The sequence below is a fragment of the Bos mutus genome, chromosome 26 (genome assembly GCF_027580195.1).
Source record: "Bos mutus isolate GX-2022 chromosome 26, NWIPB_WYAK_1.1, whole genome shotgun sequence".
NCBI lineage: Eukaryota > Metazoa > Chordata > Mammalia > Artiodactyla > Bovidae > Bos > Bos mutus.
In genome coordinates, this window is record NC_091642.1 from 11,434,882 (window position 1) to 11,452,285 (window position 17,404).

General features: G+C 44.9%; 1 protein-coding gene across 1 annotated transcript in view; it reads right to left on the reverse strand.

Moving 5' to 3' along the window:
* Positions 1 to 17,404, reverse strand: part of PLPP4 (phospholipid phosphatase 4) — a 146,630-nt gene that overhangs the window by 56,437 nt on the left and 72,789 nt on the right. The window contains exons 4-5 of the mRNA XM_005890174.2: positions 15,111 to 15,174; positions 13,034 to 13,158 (exon numbers count right to left, since the gene is read on the reverse strand). Coding sequence (XP_005890236.1) covers positions 13,034 to 13,158; positions 15,111 to 15,174 — 189 coding nt within the window. The remainder of the gene's footprint in view (positions 1 to 13,033; positions 13,159 to 15,110; positions 15,175 to 17,404) is intronic.

The window sequence follows — 17,404 nt, forward strand, 5'->3', positions numbered from 1 at the left end:
AAAGTAAAGAACCTATAATTGCCAAAGTAACCTTGAGAAAAAAAAAAGAACAAAGATGAAAGATTCCAGCTGCTGGACTTCAACAGACCTACCATAAAGCTACAGTAATCAATACAGTGCAGTTCTAGAAAAAGGGTAGGCAGACAGATTAATGACATTGTAGAGAGTACAGAAAGAGAACCACATTGTATGGTCTATCAATTTCTGCAAAGGCACTAAAGCTACTTGATAGTGAAAGGAAAAATTGTTTCAATAAACGGTGCTAAAAATGGATATAAATGCAAAAAATTTTAACTTTTAAACACTGTCTCACACACTGAACAAAAATCAACTTGGTTTTAAATATAAAACCCAAACCATAAAGCTTTTGAAGAAAACATATGAAGACAAGTTTATAACTGGAAGGTGGGAAAGATTTCTTACATAAAACACAGAAAGCAATAACCACAAATGAAAAAAGTGACAAGTAAGATTTAATCAAAATTTAAGGTACTACTCATCAACAGATACTATTAAGAAAATGAATAGGCAAGCCACTGATGGGAGAACATATTCACAAAACATTTATTTGACACAAGGCTTCTAAACAGAATATGAAGAAACATCACCAGTTAATCACAAATAGACAAAAATAATTAATGGAAAAAGGATTTGAACAGACACCGCACCAAGGAAGATATGAGAACAGCCAGTAGGCAAATGAAAATGTCAGTGACATCATTAGTATTCATTGTAGTAGAGAACTACAATGAGACACTGTATAAACCCACCAAAATGACTAAGCAAACAAAAAAAACCAGTAACAGCAAATGTTGGTGAAGACCCAGTGTACCTGAAATTTTCATACATTGCCAGAGAGAATGTAAACTAGCACAAGCATTTTGTGAAAATATCTGGCAGTTTCTTCAAATGTTAAACATATCCTAATGTTTTTACATTAGCAATATCACTCACAGATATTTAGCCAAGATAAATGTCAGCACAGTTCATTAAAAGAACTGCACACAAATGTTCGTAGCAGCTTAATTCACAATGGAAATAACCAGAAAGACAAAGAACCTGTGGAATATTCATTACAATGAAATACATTGCAGCAATAAAAAAGAATAAATTATGGATACTTATAACAATGTGGATGAACTTCAAGATATTATACGGAGCAAAAACTGCCAGACTCAAAAAGAATACACTGCATTATTCCATTTAGGTGAAATTCTAAAGTAGGCAAAACTAATCTAAAGGTTGAAAAAAAAAAAAACAGTACAGTGGTTATTTCAAGAGAATGAAGATTGGAAATGAACATAAAGACCCTTCTGAGGTGATGGAAATACCTTACATTGTGACAGGAATATGGGTTACATAATGAGCCCACTTCTCAAGACCGAATGGCAATGACCTATGCATTTCAATGTACATTTTACCTTAAAATGCTAAAATAATTTTTTAAAGATATACTACCATGTGTAAAATATCTAGCTAGTAGGAACCTACTATGAAGCAAAAGGGGCTCAACTCGGTGTTCTGTGATGACCTAGATGGGAGGGGTGGGGTCGGGGGTGAGGGAGAGCCAAGAGGGAGGGATATATGCATACATACAGCTGATTCACTTCGTTGGACAGCAGAGATGAATGCAGCGCTGTAAAGCAGTTATGCTCCAATAAAAAGAAACTGTCAGCATTCTCAGTGGTGGTAGGAAGTGGGCAGACAAAAACAGGAAGGAAGAAGGGCAGACTCTTGTACTTGAAGCATGTGGGGATTCATTAGCTCTGTTTTCTTTTATATGTCTGAATTTCTTCATAATAAAAAATTTAAAAAGAAAGACAGAAATAAAAAGGCATTAGGCTTTAATTACAACCTTTAATCTGACCATGATCTTTTTTTTTCATGGAAGTCAAATGGTGAGCCAAGTCTTTGAGGGAGAGTATTTTTAATTAATTAAACAGTAACCATTTCTAAAACTACTCTATTTATTCAGACCAAGAACCTGAAGAGTGGATGAATTTAACATGTGAAAGATAAATTTCTTCCGTATATTTGCCTAATTATCTTAGAATGGGGCTCTCAGCCTGGACATCATTGACATTTGGGGCTGGATCCTTCTGTGTCGTGAGGACTGTCCTCTGCACTGTAGGAAGTTTGGCAGCATCCCTGGCCTCGACGGAGGAGATGCCACATGTCACATGCCCTTGTGACAACCACAAATGTCTCTGGACTTTGCTAATATCCCCTAGGGGGCAAAATTGTCCAGTTGAGAACTACTGCCCGGGAATACTCATTCCCAACCAAGACCACATAGCCCTCATTGTTCAGTTGCCCAGTCGTGTCCGACTCGTTGAGACCCCATGGACTGCAGCATGCTAGGCCTCCCCACTCCTCACCATTTCCCAGAGTTTGCCCAAGTTCACGTCCATTGCATCGGTGATGCCATCTAGCCATCTCATTCTCTGATGTCCTCTTCTCTTTCTGCCCTTAGTCTTTCCCAGCATCAGGGACTTTTTCAGTTAGTCAGCTGTTCGCATCATGTGACCAAAATACTCGAGTTTCAGCTTCAGCATCAGTCCTTCCAGTGAGTATTCAGGGTTGATTTCCCTTAACATTGACTGGTTTGATCTCCCTGCTGTCCATCAGACTCTCAGGAGTCTTCTCCAGCACCACAGTTGAAAGGAATCAATTCTTTGGTGCTCTGCCTTCTTTATGGTCCGGCTCACACAACTATATATGACCACTGGGAAGACCATAGCCTTAACTATAGGAACCTTTGTCAGCTGAGTAATGTCTCTGCTTTTCAACACACTGTCTAGGTTTGTCATAGCTTTCCTGCCAAGAAGCAAACGTCTTCTGATTTCATGGCTGCAGTCACCATCTGGAGTGATTTTGGAGCCCAAGAAGAGGAAATCCGTCACTACTTCCACCTTTTCCCCTTCTATTTGTCATGCAGTAATGGGATCAGTAATGGGAAAGTTATGACCAACCTAGATAGCATATTCCAAAGCCGAGACATTACTTTGCCAACAAAGGTTCGTCTAGTCAAGGCTATGGTTTTTCCTGTGGTCATGTATGGATGTGAGAGTTGGACTGTGAAGAAAGCTGAGCGCCGAAGAATTGATGCTTTTGAATTGTGGTGTTGGAGAAGAGTCTTGAGAGTCCCTTGGACTGCAAGGAGATCCAACCAGTCGATTCTGAAGGAGATCAGCCCTGGGATTTCTTTGGAAGGAATGATGCTAAAGCTGAAACTCCAGTACTTTGGCCACCTCATGCGAAGTGTTGACTCACTGGAAAAGACTCTGATGCTGGGAGGGATTGGGGGCAGGAGGAGAAGGGGACGACAGAGGATGAGATGGCTGGATGGCATCACTGACTCGATGGACGTGAGTCTGGGTGAATTCCGGGAGCTGATGATGGACAGGGAGGCCTGGCGTGCTGTGATTCATGGGGTCGCAAAGAGTCGAACATGACTGAGCGACTGAACTGAACTGAATGGGATCAGATGTCATGATCCTGGATTTTTCAATATTTAGTTTTAAGCTGGCTCTTTCACTCTCTTCCTTCACCCTCATCAAGAAGCTCTTTAGTTCCTCTTCACTTTCTGCCATTAGAGTGGTATCCCCCCAAGGGGACAAAAATTGATTCTTGGGGAGATGAGAAAATTCTAGATATTACAATTTTTTGTGGCCCTCCAAACAGCCATAATATTAATACAATATATCAGTGGAATTAATATTTCATGGTAGAGAAGAGAAGTTGAGGGTTAGGGTTAGTTGAAGGGGAAGCCTACAAAAATGAGGATGGGTGATAATGAAAAAAAAAAAAAAGATTGAAAAACATCACCCCATAAAGAGGTCTGATTCTTTTTAAAGCCAACTATTTCCTCCAAGGATTTGGTATCCCCAAAGCAAGACTTTCCAGTATTCAGGGGGGGTCTTCATTTCAATGATGAAAAAGTTGCAAAATAAGCACAGTTGCTTCCCAGAACCTCTGAAACTGTCTTGGAAGTTTAAGATGAAAGATAATGCAAATTTAGGTGAAAAAACCTAGGAGAGGCTCTTGCCAAGTATGATGATGTCCCATGACAGGACAATGAATTTGGAAGCTCTCATTTGTCACTTAGAAGGTAAACCACACAAATCAAACTGACCTCAGATAAGTGACCACCAGTTTGTCCTGGTTGAACATGACCCAATCAGCCCATGTCATTTCATACCATTTTTATTTTTATTTTTTTCTATTTTTTTATTTTATTTTTTAACTTTACAATATTGTATTGGTTTTGCCCTATACCATTTTTAAAAGAAGAAGATGGTCTTTTTCAAGCTTCCCATCTAGCAGCAAAATCCCTGGACAGCAATTTCATTTCATTAAATGATCCAAAACAAAAATAATCTTGCATTTTCTTCTGCTCTTCTATTTCCTGTATCTTTATGCAAAAGTCTGTCTAACCACTCCAAAAACCAGCTGGTTTATAACATTAAATATTCATGCTTGATGGAGTTAAACCTGGCTGCTTAGCATAGATGATATCTTATGATAATTTTTCCATCCATATTTACAAACCCTTTAGATTTGTTCCACAAAAGCAAACTCCCAGACACTCAGCCTACAAAGACCCTTTGTAGGACTCTTGTCCTACAAGAGTAGGACACTCTCCAGGACTCTTGTCATCAAAATAACACTGAGGTTATATGAGAATCTTCTAACATATGGTACCCCCGCACTAAGGCATCAGAACATTACCAAGGTATTCCTGAATTTAAAATGATAAGGGAAGGAAGGAATAAGAGAGTGATGACTAATTTTGTGTATCAGCTTGGCTAGGCCATAGTGCCCAGATGTTTGGTCAAACATCAGTCTGGAAGTTGCTTCAAAGACATATTTTAGATGTGACAAGTGTTTACTATCAGTTGACTTTAAATTAAGGAGCTCACCCTACATAATATGAGTGTACCTCATTCAATTAGTTCAAGGCCTTAGGAGCAAAGACTGAGGTTTCCCAAGCAAGAAATTCTACCTCAAGACTGCAACACAGGGATTTCCCTGCTGGTCCAGTGGTTAAGAATCAGCCTTCCGATGCAGGAGATGCAGGTTTGATCCCTGGTTGGAGAACTAAGATCTCACATACTGCAGGACAGCCACTGAGCCTGCGTGCTCTGGAGTCCACGCACCACAACTAGAGAGCCTGCATGCCGCAACTAAGACCCAATGTGAAAGTGGAAATGAAGTCGCTCAGTCGCATCCGACTGTTTGTGATCCCATGGACTGTAGCCCACCAGGCTCCTCTGTCCATGGGATTCTCCAGGCAAGAATACTGGAGTGGGTTGCCATTTCCTTCTCCAGGGGAATCTTCCTGACCCAGGGATCGAACCCAGGTCTCCCGCATTGCGGGCAAACGCTTTGACCTCTGAGCCACCAGGGAAGTCCCAACTAAGACCCCACACAGTCACAATAAATAAACAATAAAAAAGGAGACTGCAACCTTGAAATCCTAACCAAATTTCCAACCTGCCAGTGCTCATGATCTCACAAGCCAATTCCTTAAAATAACTGTTCGTCTCCCTCTGTACATACACACATCCTATTGGTTGTTTCTCCTGAGAACCCTGACTATGCAAAGAGGGAGACGAATTCTATCTTCAATAAAACAAAAAGCACCTCAACACCACCCCACGATATACGAGGGTGGGAAGAAGCTGGCAGAGCAGATGCTGACTCAGAGAGGAAAGGCACATCTCCACGTGGTCCTGTGGATGGTGATGCCCATGAGAAGCCCTAATTCACCAGGAGGGGCCCTGCAAGTGTTTGAACTGGAGGCAGAGGTACCGCAGAGGGCAGGGGTCAGATGCGGGCTGGACAGGAAAGTAGGTGGGAAGTCCCCAGAGAGCAGCTGAACTTTCCAGGTCCCCACCTCATCCTCGAACCAGTAAACTGTCACCTCCTCAACTCTTAAAGAAGGTAGAAGGTTTAACCATCCAAGGCTCTGGGCTTGGAAAAAGCAGTCAAATGCAGAAAAAGGCTAAACAATCAGGCTGAAAACAGGGGGGCTTAGGGAAAGTCTGCAAGGTAACCTGTGAGAAAGCAAGCCCCTGGGCTTGGCTTGCAGAATGCCAGGTTCATATACACCCAGCCAGAGACTGGGGAGGGCAGGGGAGGGGAGTTCCCACCAGTGAAAAGAATAGCCTCTAAGTAAAGGCCAGATGCTAGCACTCAGGGCCAACCAGTGAAGCCCCAGCTCGCTTCCCTCCCACTCTTCAGCGGAGCCCACTTAACGGACTCTGTCCAGTTAGCTTCAGCACTCCCACCTTAGATAAGAACATCCAGCGGAAGACTGCCAGATATGTAATAAAGAACATCCAGCGGAAGACTGCCAGATATGTAAGGAAAGCTAGATACCAAAAACATGCAGATCAAGAGAAGGTGAGGAGCAGATGACGTCTGCAGTCAAAGAGAAAAGAGAGTATACCCGTGAGAAAAAGAACCTGATGTTATTTTTTTGTTAAATCAGAGTTCAGGAAAGAGCTCTTGGAAATTAAAAATACAAAATTCATAATAAAATTCAATAGAAGGGTTGGTAAATAAAATTTTTAAACTCTCCTAGAGAGATGAACAAAAACACAAAGAGAAAGATAGTAGGAAATAAAATTAAAAGATAAAATCAACCCAGGAGATTCAACACCTGCCTAACACAGGATCCAGAGAAAAGAAACGGAATACAGAGGAAGTGACACAAAGTTCCAGAGTAGAAGGACCTACTGAGAGACCAGAACAATAAATATAAAGAAAAAAAAATCCCAGGAAGGCACATCATTGTGAAACTTCAGACGACCAGAGATAAAGGTTCCTAAGAAGTTCCAGAGAGAGAAAGAGAAAAGCAAGACGAAAGAGGGGAATGTCATAGGGTCTCTCTGAATCACACAGTAAACTAGAATCCTGCACAGAACTGATTTTCAACCAAGAATTCTACACTCAGCTGGAGGGTAGCATAAAGATACTTCAAACATAAAAGACCCCGAACACCTGCTCATGTGTGCTCTCCTGGGAAATGACAGAAGAAAGGGCTTTACCTCCAGAGGCTGTCCCTGTCCCTGCACTGGAATTCCCAGCTCCCCAAACCCAGAGCACTGTGGAAAGTGCCTGGCATTGGCCTTGACCCCAGACAGGACAGGGCCATTTCAGAGCACCTGTGCCCTCCTCAAGAGCAAGACTGTGCCTGCAAAACACTGAGTGCCCGAGAAGAGTTAAATCACCACCAGTCAGGTCTTGAAATTCTGTCTGTCATGTAAAGAATGCATCCCACAAGCACTGATTATCCTTCACGACTTAGTGACTGAACACCACCACCACCCTGTAAATGCCTCCTTTTTATTCCATAGTGGAGTTCTTTAAAAATGAAATACCTGTGTGCACAATTCAAGTGCACTGGTCTTGCTTTACTAACACCTTTTTCTTAGACCTTAGTTTCTGAGACCAGCATTAGGTATACAGCAAATTTTAAAAGGTACAGAGACTTCCTATAGATGCTAAGTTCCCCCTACCCCAACCCTGACCTTCACAGCATCCCTCATTATCAACATCCTCCAACAGCTGTCACAATTGACGAACCTACACTTACACATCAGAATCACCCAAAGTCCACAGTTTGATTAGGGTTCACTCTTGATGCTGTATAGTCTATGGGTTTCGACAAGTGCATAATACAGTGACAAGCATCCACCAGTATAGTGTCATATAAAGCAGTTTCACTGTCCTAAAACTCCTCTGTGCTTGGCCTATTCTTCCGTCCCCCACCAGGAACCCTGAAGTAATGCTTTTTAATACTATTTGTTTGGAATATGGGCAATATGCTTGTAGTTTTGTGGGCCAGGTCTCTTCTGCAACTACCAACTCTGCCATTATAAAGTAAAAGCCTCCACACACAATATGTAAGTGATGGGCACCTCTGTGTTCCAATAAAACTTTATTTACAAAAACAGGCAGTGCACATGCTGTCATTTGCCAAGCCCGGAATACAGTATCACCTTATTCATTCCCTCCATTTTATAGAAGAAAGTTTCTTAATACCTTGACTTGGTAATAATAGGGTGTTTTTTGTTTTTTTTTTTTTTTTTCCAATTTTTCTCTCTGAAATCTATCCTCGTTCTGCAAGTTGAAACAACACCCAATCAAAAGCTGAGATAATGTGATGAAAGACAGTTCATCGCCTTTCTCCACTTTAAACCCCAAGCTTCTCAAAACTCTGAAGGAAATCACTCGCTCTTTGAAGCTGTGCCTCACACAGCCAGTCCTCTGACATGGCTGCCACGGTCACGCTGTGTGCTGAAAGGTTGTCACATGAGCCCTTCAGGGCAGTGCTGTTTGACTGCTTGTGGTAAACCAAGAAAAAGATCTTTGGTTTCCAAAAGACATTAGTGTTTGTTCTTCTGTTCAAATAAAACCAACTGTTCTGCAGGATGACATGTGGGCGTCGACTACCTTCCAGTCACCAATTATCTGTGAACAGAGCAGAAGCAAACCCATGTTTACCCAGAATGGGGGATTTGTCTCCAGAGATCCGTTGGTCCAGAACCCCTGGGTCCACTCACTCAAGTGTAATCCACAAAAATGGATAAATAAGAAGGGAGAAAGAGCCTGTGTCTCAAAACGGGAGTCCACTGAGGTCACCCTTCTGAGGTCCACCACCTCCTCTGGGGAGCAATGAGTCACACCAGGCGTCCTATCAGCTACAGTAAGAAAGCCGGAAAGCGGCACTGATGGTTTTCTAAGTGGATACGGCAGCTGCCTGCAAGGCAACCACTGATCTGTCATAAAAAAGAGCAGAGGAAAATACTCACCGAAAGCCTAGAGGCTGGGAAGGATCCTGTCAGCCAAACAGTAAAAATCTGTAACATTTTAAGCACATCTTAAGCTGCTGCTGCTAAGTCGCTTCAGTCGTGTCCGACTCTGTGGGACCCCACAGACAGCAGCCCACCAGGCTCCGCCGTCCCTGGGATTCTCCAGGCAAGAACACTGGAGTGGGTTGCCATTTCCTCCTCCAATGCATGAAAGTGAAAAGTGAAAGTGAAGTCTTAAGCAAAAGATAGTAATAGCCTCTGTCAGAAAGCTTGTCGAGCACAGAAGGGACATCAGCCTCCCATTGGACAAGGCAGCTGGTGGGCAGATCCATCAGGAAATGCATTTGACAAGGCAGGGGTGTGCCTCTAAAAGAAACTTCTGAGGGTCCTGACCGCTACTCTGCAATCCAGCAGTCTCCTAGCTTGAGTCATTCACGTGAGAGCTATTTCCTTCCCGAGTTCAGATGCAACGGTAGATAGAAAACTGTGCTGCAGTCCTCAGATAACCATTTGAAAACCAGGATGAAAATTTCCCCAAAGGGTTTCACTTCTTACTGCTAATAACTTTTGAACCCCTTTAAAGCTCAGCACCAAATCTCTCAGAGACCAGAAACTGCAGAAAACTTGAGTGACCCCGCAAGGATACAGATGAAAAGCAGATGGAAGCCGGCCCCGGTGAATACTATCCCAGGTACATCTAAAAAACACCACCCGGGGAATTCCTGATAACAAGGAGACAGAAAATCAATATAGCAGGCCTTCCTCCAACTAAAGTGATTATTCCAAACAGATGCTCGACCATAAATACCAGGAACGACGAGAGCCTAGAAGCACCATGAACCCTAACCTTCATGCATGCTGTGCCCCTGGCCATATTAACCTCAGGAACGCATGTTCTGTCAATCTCCCCTCCCCCACCTCCAAGGCTCTGAAGCCAGACCTGCTCTGTTAACCAGGAAGTGTTCAGTCTCAGTCTCCTCCTTCTTTACTCAGGGCTGCTGTTGAGACAGGCCAGGGACCTGGGACCTTTGGCTGCAGTGCTGCGATGCTTGCACCTGGACACACTTCTCCTTGAGCAACAAAATACAAAGAAACTGTATGGGACTAAAAGTAACTGTGTACACACGCAGGTGGGGCAAATTCTGGACAAAAGATACAAAGAGACCAAGAAATCCATTGGCCACTTTTGAGGAGCCTGGAGCACAGAGCGTTGGGAGCAAAGGCAGGGTACTGCACACACCACCACCTAAGGGGTGGGCAAAACACCTAAGCCACCCCTTCGGCCTGATCCCCGGACACACCCCTGCCTTCACCCCGTATAAGGAGCAGGCTTGCCCCCTGCTCAAGGATTAAGGGAAACCTGTTGCTTGTTCTCGCTCTCCCTTGCTGCAGTAGGGCCCCCAGTAAACTTGCCAGTTTCTTATCTGGCCTCCAGTCAATTCCTATTGACTGGGGAAGGCCAAGAAGCCTGATGGATAACACTGCGACAAATTATCACAAACCTGGGGGCTGAAAATGAAAGAAATGTATTCTCTCCCAGTTCTGGAGACCAGAAGTCCCATATTAAGGTGCTGGCAGGTCCGCAGCCCCTCTGAAGGCTTCAAGGGAGACTCCTTCCTGCCTCGTCCAGCTTCTAGTGGCTCCAGGGTTCCTTGGCTTGCGACTGCTGCTGCTGCTGCTAAGTCGCTTCAGTCGTGTCCGACTCTGTGCGACCCCATAGACGGCAGCCCACCAGGCTCCCCTGTCCCTGGGATTCTCCAGGCAAGAACACTGGAGTGGGTTGCCATTTCCTTCTCCAATGCATGAAAGTGAAAAGTGAAAGTGAAGTCGCTCAGTCATGTCCGACTCTTTGCAACCCCATGGACTGCAGCCTACCAGGCTTCTCCATCCATGGGATTTTCCAGGCAAGAGTACTGGAGTGGGGTGCCATTGTCTTCTCCTGGCTTGCAACTATATCACTTCAATTCTTGCCTCCATCTTCACGTGACCTCCTTCCTCATATCTCTAAGTCTCAATATTCCTCTGCCTTTCTCTTATAAGGACATCTATCCTAGGATTTACAGCCCACCCTAAAGCCAGGATGAACTCATGTTGAGATCCTTAACTATATCCACAAAGGCTTTTTTTCCCAAATAAAGTCACATTCACAGGTCCTGTGGGCTAGGATCTAGACAAATTTTTTTTTGGTGTCATTATTCAATCCACTAAAGTCTCCAATAAACTAGGGGAGAAAAAGAGTTATTTATTTAAATGAACATGGACTGTGAATCAGTTCAGTCACTCAGTCACGTCCAACTCTTTGCAACACAATGTAATGCAGCACGCCAGGCTTCCCTGTCCATCACCAACTCCCGGAACTTGCTCAAACTCATGTCCATCAAGTCGGTGATGCCAGCCCACCATCTCATCCTCTGTCTTTCCCTTTTCCTCCTGCCTTCAATCTTTCCCAGCATCAGGGTCTTTTCCAATGAGTCAGTGCTTCGCATCAGGTGCCCAAAGTGTGAATACCTTGTTGTATTTGTTGTTTAACCACCAAAAGCCCAAGACACTATCACATTAGAGGCTGGCAGGGAGGTCAGCTAGTGTCCTTGAATAATCTTCTGAGTCTGTCTAAGCCTCGCTGTTCCTATGCACACAGTAGGGACAACCGGACCTGGCAGGGCTGTGGCACAGGCCAACGGAGAGTCACTCAGAGTGCCAGGCGCCCCGATATTGCTGACAAGCCCTAATCTCCAGTGAATCTGAGCAAAAATGGCCAACTACCACTCTGCAGGAAAGGCCATCCAGTTACTCGTTGGTCCAGCCATTATCAGGGTGTGTATTAGCTACTTAGAAAAAAGAAAAAGGATGAGGGTAACAGGCTTGGCCAAGGTCAACAACGATCCAACCTGTGGGGAATCAAGGGTCAACAATGATCCAACCTGTGGGGAATCAAGGACTTCAAGTCATAAGAGCGGCCAGTCCTCTCCCAAGTGGTCACCTGGGGACCTGGTTCCTCTCCAAGGATTTCAGAATCACCAACCTAAATACACAGCCTGCCACTGCCTACGGACTCCCCAGGACACGAGCTGTGGCTCATTTATCTCCATGTCCCCAGCACCTGTCACAATGTCTGGCACCTGACTCACTCAGTAAACACTGATGGAATGAAAGAAGATGTGACCAGGACACTCTGACATGGATAACTTGGTTTATTTAAAGCATGATACCAAGTACTTGACGTTCATGGAGTGGATTAAATAAGATAATGCATTGAAACATTTTGGCATGGTGATGCTCCAGAAATGTCAGTGGTCACCATCACTTATTTTAACCCTCACTCCAACTAACAGTGGAGGCCTTATCATTCCCAGTCTACACAGCAGGAATTGAGGCACAGAGAGGTTAAGTCACAGTTTGTATCTGCATAGCCAGGATTTGTCACACTTCGAAGACCTGCGTACTCTCCACTACACCACACTGCACCTGGTTCACATTATTTAGTTTAAGGCTGGTCCCAGCTTGAAAGAAAGTGAAAGTGAAGTCGCTCAGTGTGTCCGACTCTTTGCGACCCCATGGACTGTAGCCTGCCAGGCTCCTCCGTTCATGGGATTTTCCAGGCAAGAGTACTGGAGTGGGGTGCCATTTCCTTCTCCAGGGGATCTTCCCCACCCAGGGACTGAACCCGGGTCTCCCACACTGTAGGCAGATGCTTTACTGCCTGAGTCACCAGGGAAGTCCCAGCTTACATACCTATAATCAGACTATATATTAGGGGTGATGGCGTGTATGTACATGTATATATATACACATATATGCCATATGTTGGTACAGTACACACACATACACACACACACACACACAAACTTTCATTGAAGGGGAAACCTAGAGAGGACACTGAGCTGAAAGGCATACGGTCCCGGGGAACACGGTTAATTCCCTTGACTGTCAGCATCCTGAATGGATACTGCCAAAGGGTAAAGTGTCGCAAGTTTCACCCTGCTGAGTTGACAGGAGCCACACATACAATGTTTTGTAAACTCCAGAGTCTTGGCCTCAGGCTTATTTCTTCCTGGGGAATGTCTTGTTTCTAAGACAACCGCCCTACAGAGAAGAAAAGTGAACTTCACTTGACATTCAAGGATCAATACTTTTCCCTTTACATAAATTCCCAAAAAGAGTGATCAGGAGACATGACCTAGGAATCAGAGTCTCCCAAGCAGGGAACTTACAGGAGGAATGGATGCTGGGGAAGCTTTTGCGGCCCTCGGACACCAGGTCGGGGTCACCGGTGCAGTGCATTTCCGAGTTCATCACTCCATCTGGAAAGCAGCGGTAAAAGAAATCGGGGCGAGGTCTACAAAAGACACCATGGACAGTTTCAATATAAAACGCTGCCATCACAAACAAACCCCAGCTGACCCCGCCGACCCCTGCTGCTGCCCCAGTTCCTTCTTCTGCCATCAACACCGCAGCCCCCACCGGAAGACACCGTGGGCTTAGGCAAAGCTCAGGCTTCAGCGTCAGAAAGATCTGGGCTGGAACTCCCACTCTGCCACTTACTAGTTTTATGACTTAGGTAGTCACATAGCCACCCTCAGTCTCCACATCTGTAAAAGAGGGATATCAATACCTACCCAAAAGTGAGGTACTGAGGGTCAAGAGAGATGACTTCCGGGAGCCACCTGAGCATGGCGGTGGTGAAATAAAGATGGAGCCACAGCTCCATCTATGGCTCCACTGCTCGGAGGCTGCTACCAGGATCCAAGCCTCCAGGCTCCTCATGGCCCTGTATCTTGAATCTGATGGCCAACTGCCTACACTTCCTTAAAGAGCAGGTTTCACTGAGAAGACCTGAAAACTCAGTTCTGAGCTTTGGCACACAGTCACCAGCCCAGCTCTTGGTCCAGGTTGTGGGGTAAGGAAGTAGGCGACAAGCTGGTCCCGAGGCCAAGTCAACTGCCATAATCACGGCTAACATGCACTTAGTACTTAACTGCATACCAGACCCAGCACTAAGTACCACCCATGGGTCACACTGTATGATTTTTATGACAACCCTGGGGCAGGTCCTGGAACTTCCTTCATTTCACACGTGTGAAAATGAAAGCTTAGAAAGATCACACTCCTGCCCAGGGTCACACACAACCAGTAAGTGGCAAAGACAAGCTCTGAACCCTGGCAATTGGATTCCTGCACCTACACACCACACCCCACGTGTCCACTTCACTCAAGTGTGGATTCTCACTGTGATGAGTGATGGTGAATTCTTCACATGAATTCAACTAACTCTGCCAGATGCCTGCCATGGACAAGGATTTTCTAATACTATAAACACAGCCCCCCTTTTCTGCACACACTGGGTTACAGTTCATATGGTTCTCACTGTGAACTCTAAGGGCTCACTGGTCCTCCAGCTCTGGGATCTGGGCCCAATAACAATCTATCAGTATCTATAACATATCAATTATCAATAATCTATCAGAACTGTTGGTGTGCTGTTTCTCCCCTATGTGTGTCTTTAAGTGTGGCTATTCACCTACTGAACCAGAGCCTCAGAGAGGACCTGGGAATCAGCATTTCATTGGGCCCTCAGCAACTCTAAGCACAGAAAGTTGGAAGGACAATGCAGCCCAAGGCCACTTGCTGACCAATCTATATCCATCTTCTGCCCCCTCGTTGCCTGACCAGGACTGCACACCAAGTACCTGATTGCTAAATACTGAGGTTCCAAGAGGGAAACCAACCTGTCCAAGGCCAACAGCTAGTCAGGGCCTAAGTCAGGTCTCGAACTCAGATTTTTTGACTGTTTTTCTCTACAGAGACTAGCTCATTTCCAGAGCATTTGGGGGAGAAGGCAAGATAAACAGAAAATAGAAATCATCTCCCAGGAGGGTAAGAGAAATGTGTCATGAGTCACAGCTCAAATACTAATCCATATTGCTTATCCCAGAGACAATGATAAATAAGCAAGATTATCTATTTTTTGGATGCCAAAACTGATAAGTGAGTGGGTGTCTGGTGAGGCCCTGGAATACCAGTGGGCTGGAAATGGCTTTCTTGACATTGGTCCCCAAGAAAGTATAGTCATTAGATACTTCTTTACTATTGATGTCATGCTTACTGAAGTAGTGAGTTTATCATTCAAAGGAGTGGAAAGATCTGAGTTGAGGACAGAAACCCCAGAAGGACAACAATTTAAGGAAAACCAGATGAGCTCCAATCTGTCCCATCCAGTTTCCTGTGGCCAAGGTTTCTACACGGCTGACCTTGAAACTAAGTCACTGCTTGTTTCTTTTTGGAACTTACCTTCCCACTATCAATTTAATAGTGTTTGTGCAGACTCCATTCAAAGCAAGAGCCAAGGACACGGCTACAAAACAAAACCAACAAACAGAAAAATAACCAGCTGGCTCTCAAATCAAAATTATCATCAGTACCATCATTATCATCATTACTTTTCCATCACACTATTTAATTTATGACCATAGAAATATGAACCAATGCTTTTTAAAAAGGAGGGAAATTTGAGTGGCTAGAGTAAAACATAATTAGAACTGGACTTTGGAGACTGAAAGTTCATAAAATTCCAAGCCCCTAGGACATGAAATTTATCTCTCCTCCTAGACTGAAATTTTCAGTATCATAGAGAAGCCCATGTATCATGTTCTGACCTGATAGAACAGATTTAATACTACAGCATGTAGAATTTCTTTTACTGGTAGCAAGAAACATAACATTTTATTTCCTTCTGGCAACCTTCTCAGACATAATTCTAATCAGAGCAGCTGCAGGAATCCCTTTGCATACTGGCGTGCCCACTCAGGCATCACCTCCTTGTTGACTTGTCCCCTGCTGACAGCTGTCCACTTGTTATCAAACAAATCACTACTTCTAAGAAGGTGAAGTGTTTCAATACCTCATTACTGGTGTTTGAAAAGGTTTGCCCAGGTGGTTCTTTCTGCCACCTAAACCAGTAGGCACTTCTGGATGACATTCTTCACAAATAGACAGCCTGGGGAATTTCTCTAAGCAGCTTGAAAGGACTTTGCTGGATGAAGCACAGATTGTCCAAAGGATGCAGGTGAAATGAGTCATGGAGTTTTCCCTGCAAGGCCCCTGCATCTCTCTCTTGTGTTTATCAAGACTACACAAAAGGCAAGTCAATGCGATGGAAGGTCAAATACTTTGCATAAGCAATAAAAACCTATCGATGTCCTGTTCTGTTGCTTTGTCGAATAATAAAGCATGTGAGTTACCATTTCCCTTTGGCAAGTATTAACTGTTCAATACTAGCTGAGACTTATGTAAGGAAACAGCGGTGGAGGGCCACTTTCGGGAAGGAGCTGCCTGGAGCAGTTCATGATCATGGGGAGACAAATGTGTTATTCTACAAATGAAAGGACTGTGAACAGTCAGCACAGTCACCCAGGGCACAGGCCACTGAGATAGAGACAAAAACCCACCTGCTTGTATCAAGTCACGGGGAAGCAGAGAGAATGGGAGGGACCAGTTCAAATGAGCACCTCTGTCAAAGGGAAACTAGTCCCCAGAGCGGAGGATGGGCCACATTACAGTAGCTGGAAAGGAGGGATGGGCCCCCTGGGTGCAGAGTGGGGCATGAGTCAGCAGCACCAGACCACCATTAAAACACCCAGCATGCAACGCGGTGTAACCTGGAGGCAAGCATGGAGGAACTTGGAGAGATCTGCTGATTACACTCTGCACGCACAGATCCTTCCTTCCTAAAATGCTGGCTTCCCTTCTCTCTCACAAGCTTGGAGCACTGCTGAGAGGTTTCCTTTGCAGAGAGGAGGGAGAATTCCCTGGGCCATCATTGCTGCAGGATTCTCCCAAAGCCATGACAATTAACAGACCGTGAGATTGCCCTGAGATGACAGGGGTCTTTTCTTGGTAGGGCTGGCCCAGCACAGGCTCACTGCTGTGTTTTCCCAGCGGGGCTGAACTCCTTCTCCTCCTGGTCCTGGCAAGGCCTCTGCACAGAAAAGGTCTTCGGGAACAAGCATCACCAGCTGACCTCCCAGTGCCCTTGGGGAAGTTCAGAGACCATGACATCAATCCAGAACACCATACACGTCCCCAGCCTCTGCCCTGGCTGGGTTTACTATAGCGCAGAGCAATTCTCTGAAAAGCTTCAAGTGGCTGAGCTAGAAAAGGTGTGGCTGTGATGGAAGCACCAACAGCTGGCAGCTTCCCTCTCTGATCCAAAAGCCTGAAGGAGACAGAAGAGAGCGAGGATCTGGGTGGAAAGCATCACAGCCTTCTGGAAGTAAAGTAAACCAATTATTACGTTCTTCTGCATAGCATAACCTCCAGGGGACCCAGACAGGGGACCTCTCACTGATACCACAGGGAAGGCTGGGCTGAGAGTAGAGGCATGAAAGGCTGGACGAGCAGAAAATGAATGACCCCAACCATGGGGGGCTGGCTTGTCGATTAACAAGGACCCAAGGCATCTGGCTCATAAGGGGTGCATCAACAGCATCCCACGGCACTGCGGGGTTGAGAGGAGAGTCAGAAAGACAAGCCAGACTGTGTTCTGATAAAGAAATGCAAATCAATGTGTCATGTGAGTTGGCCTG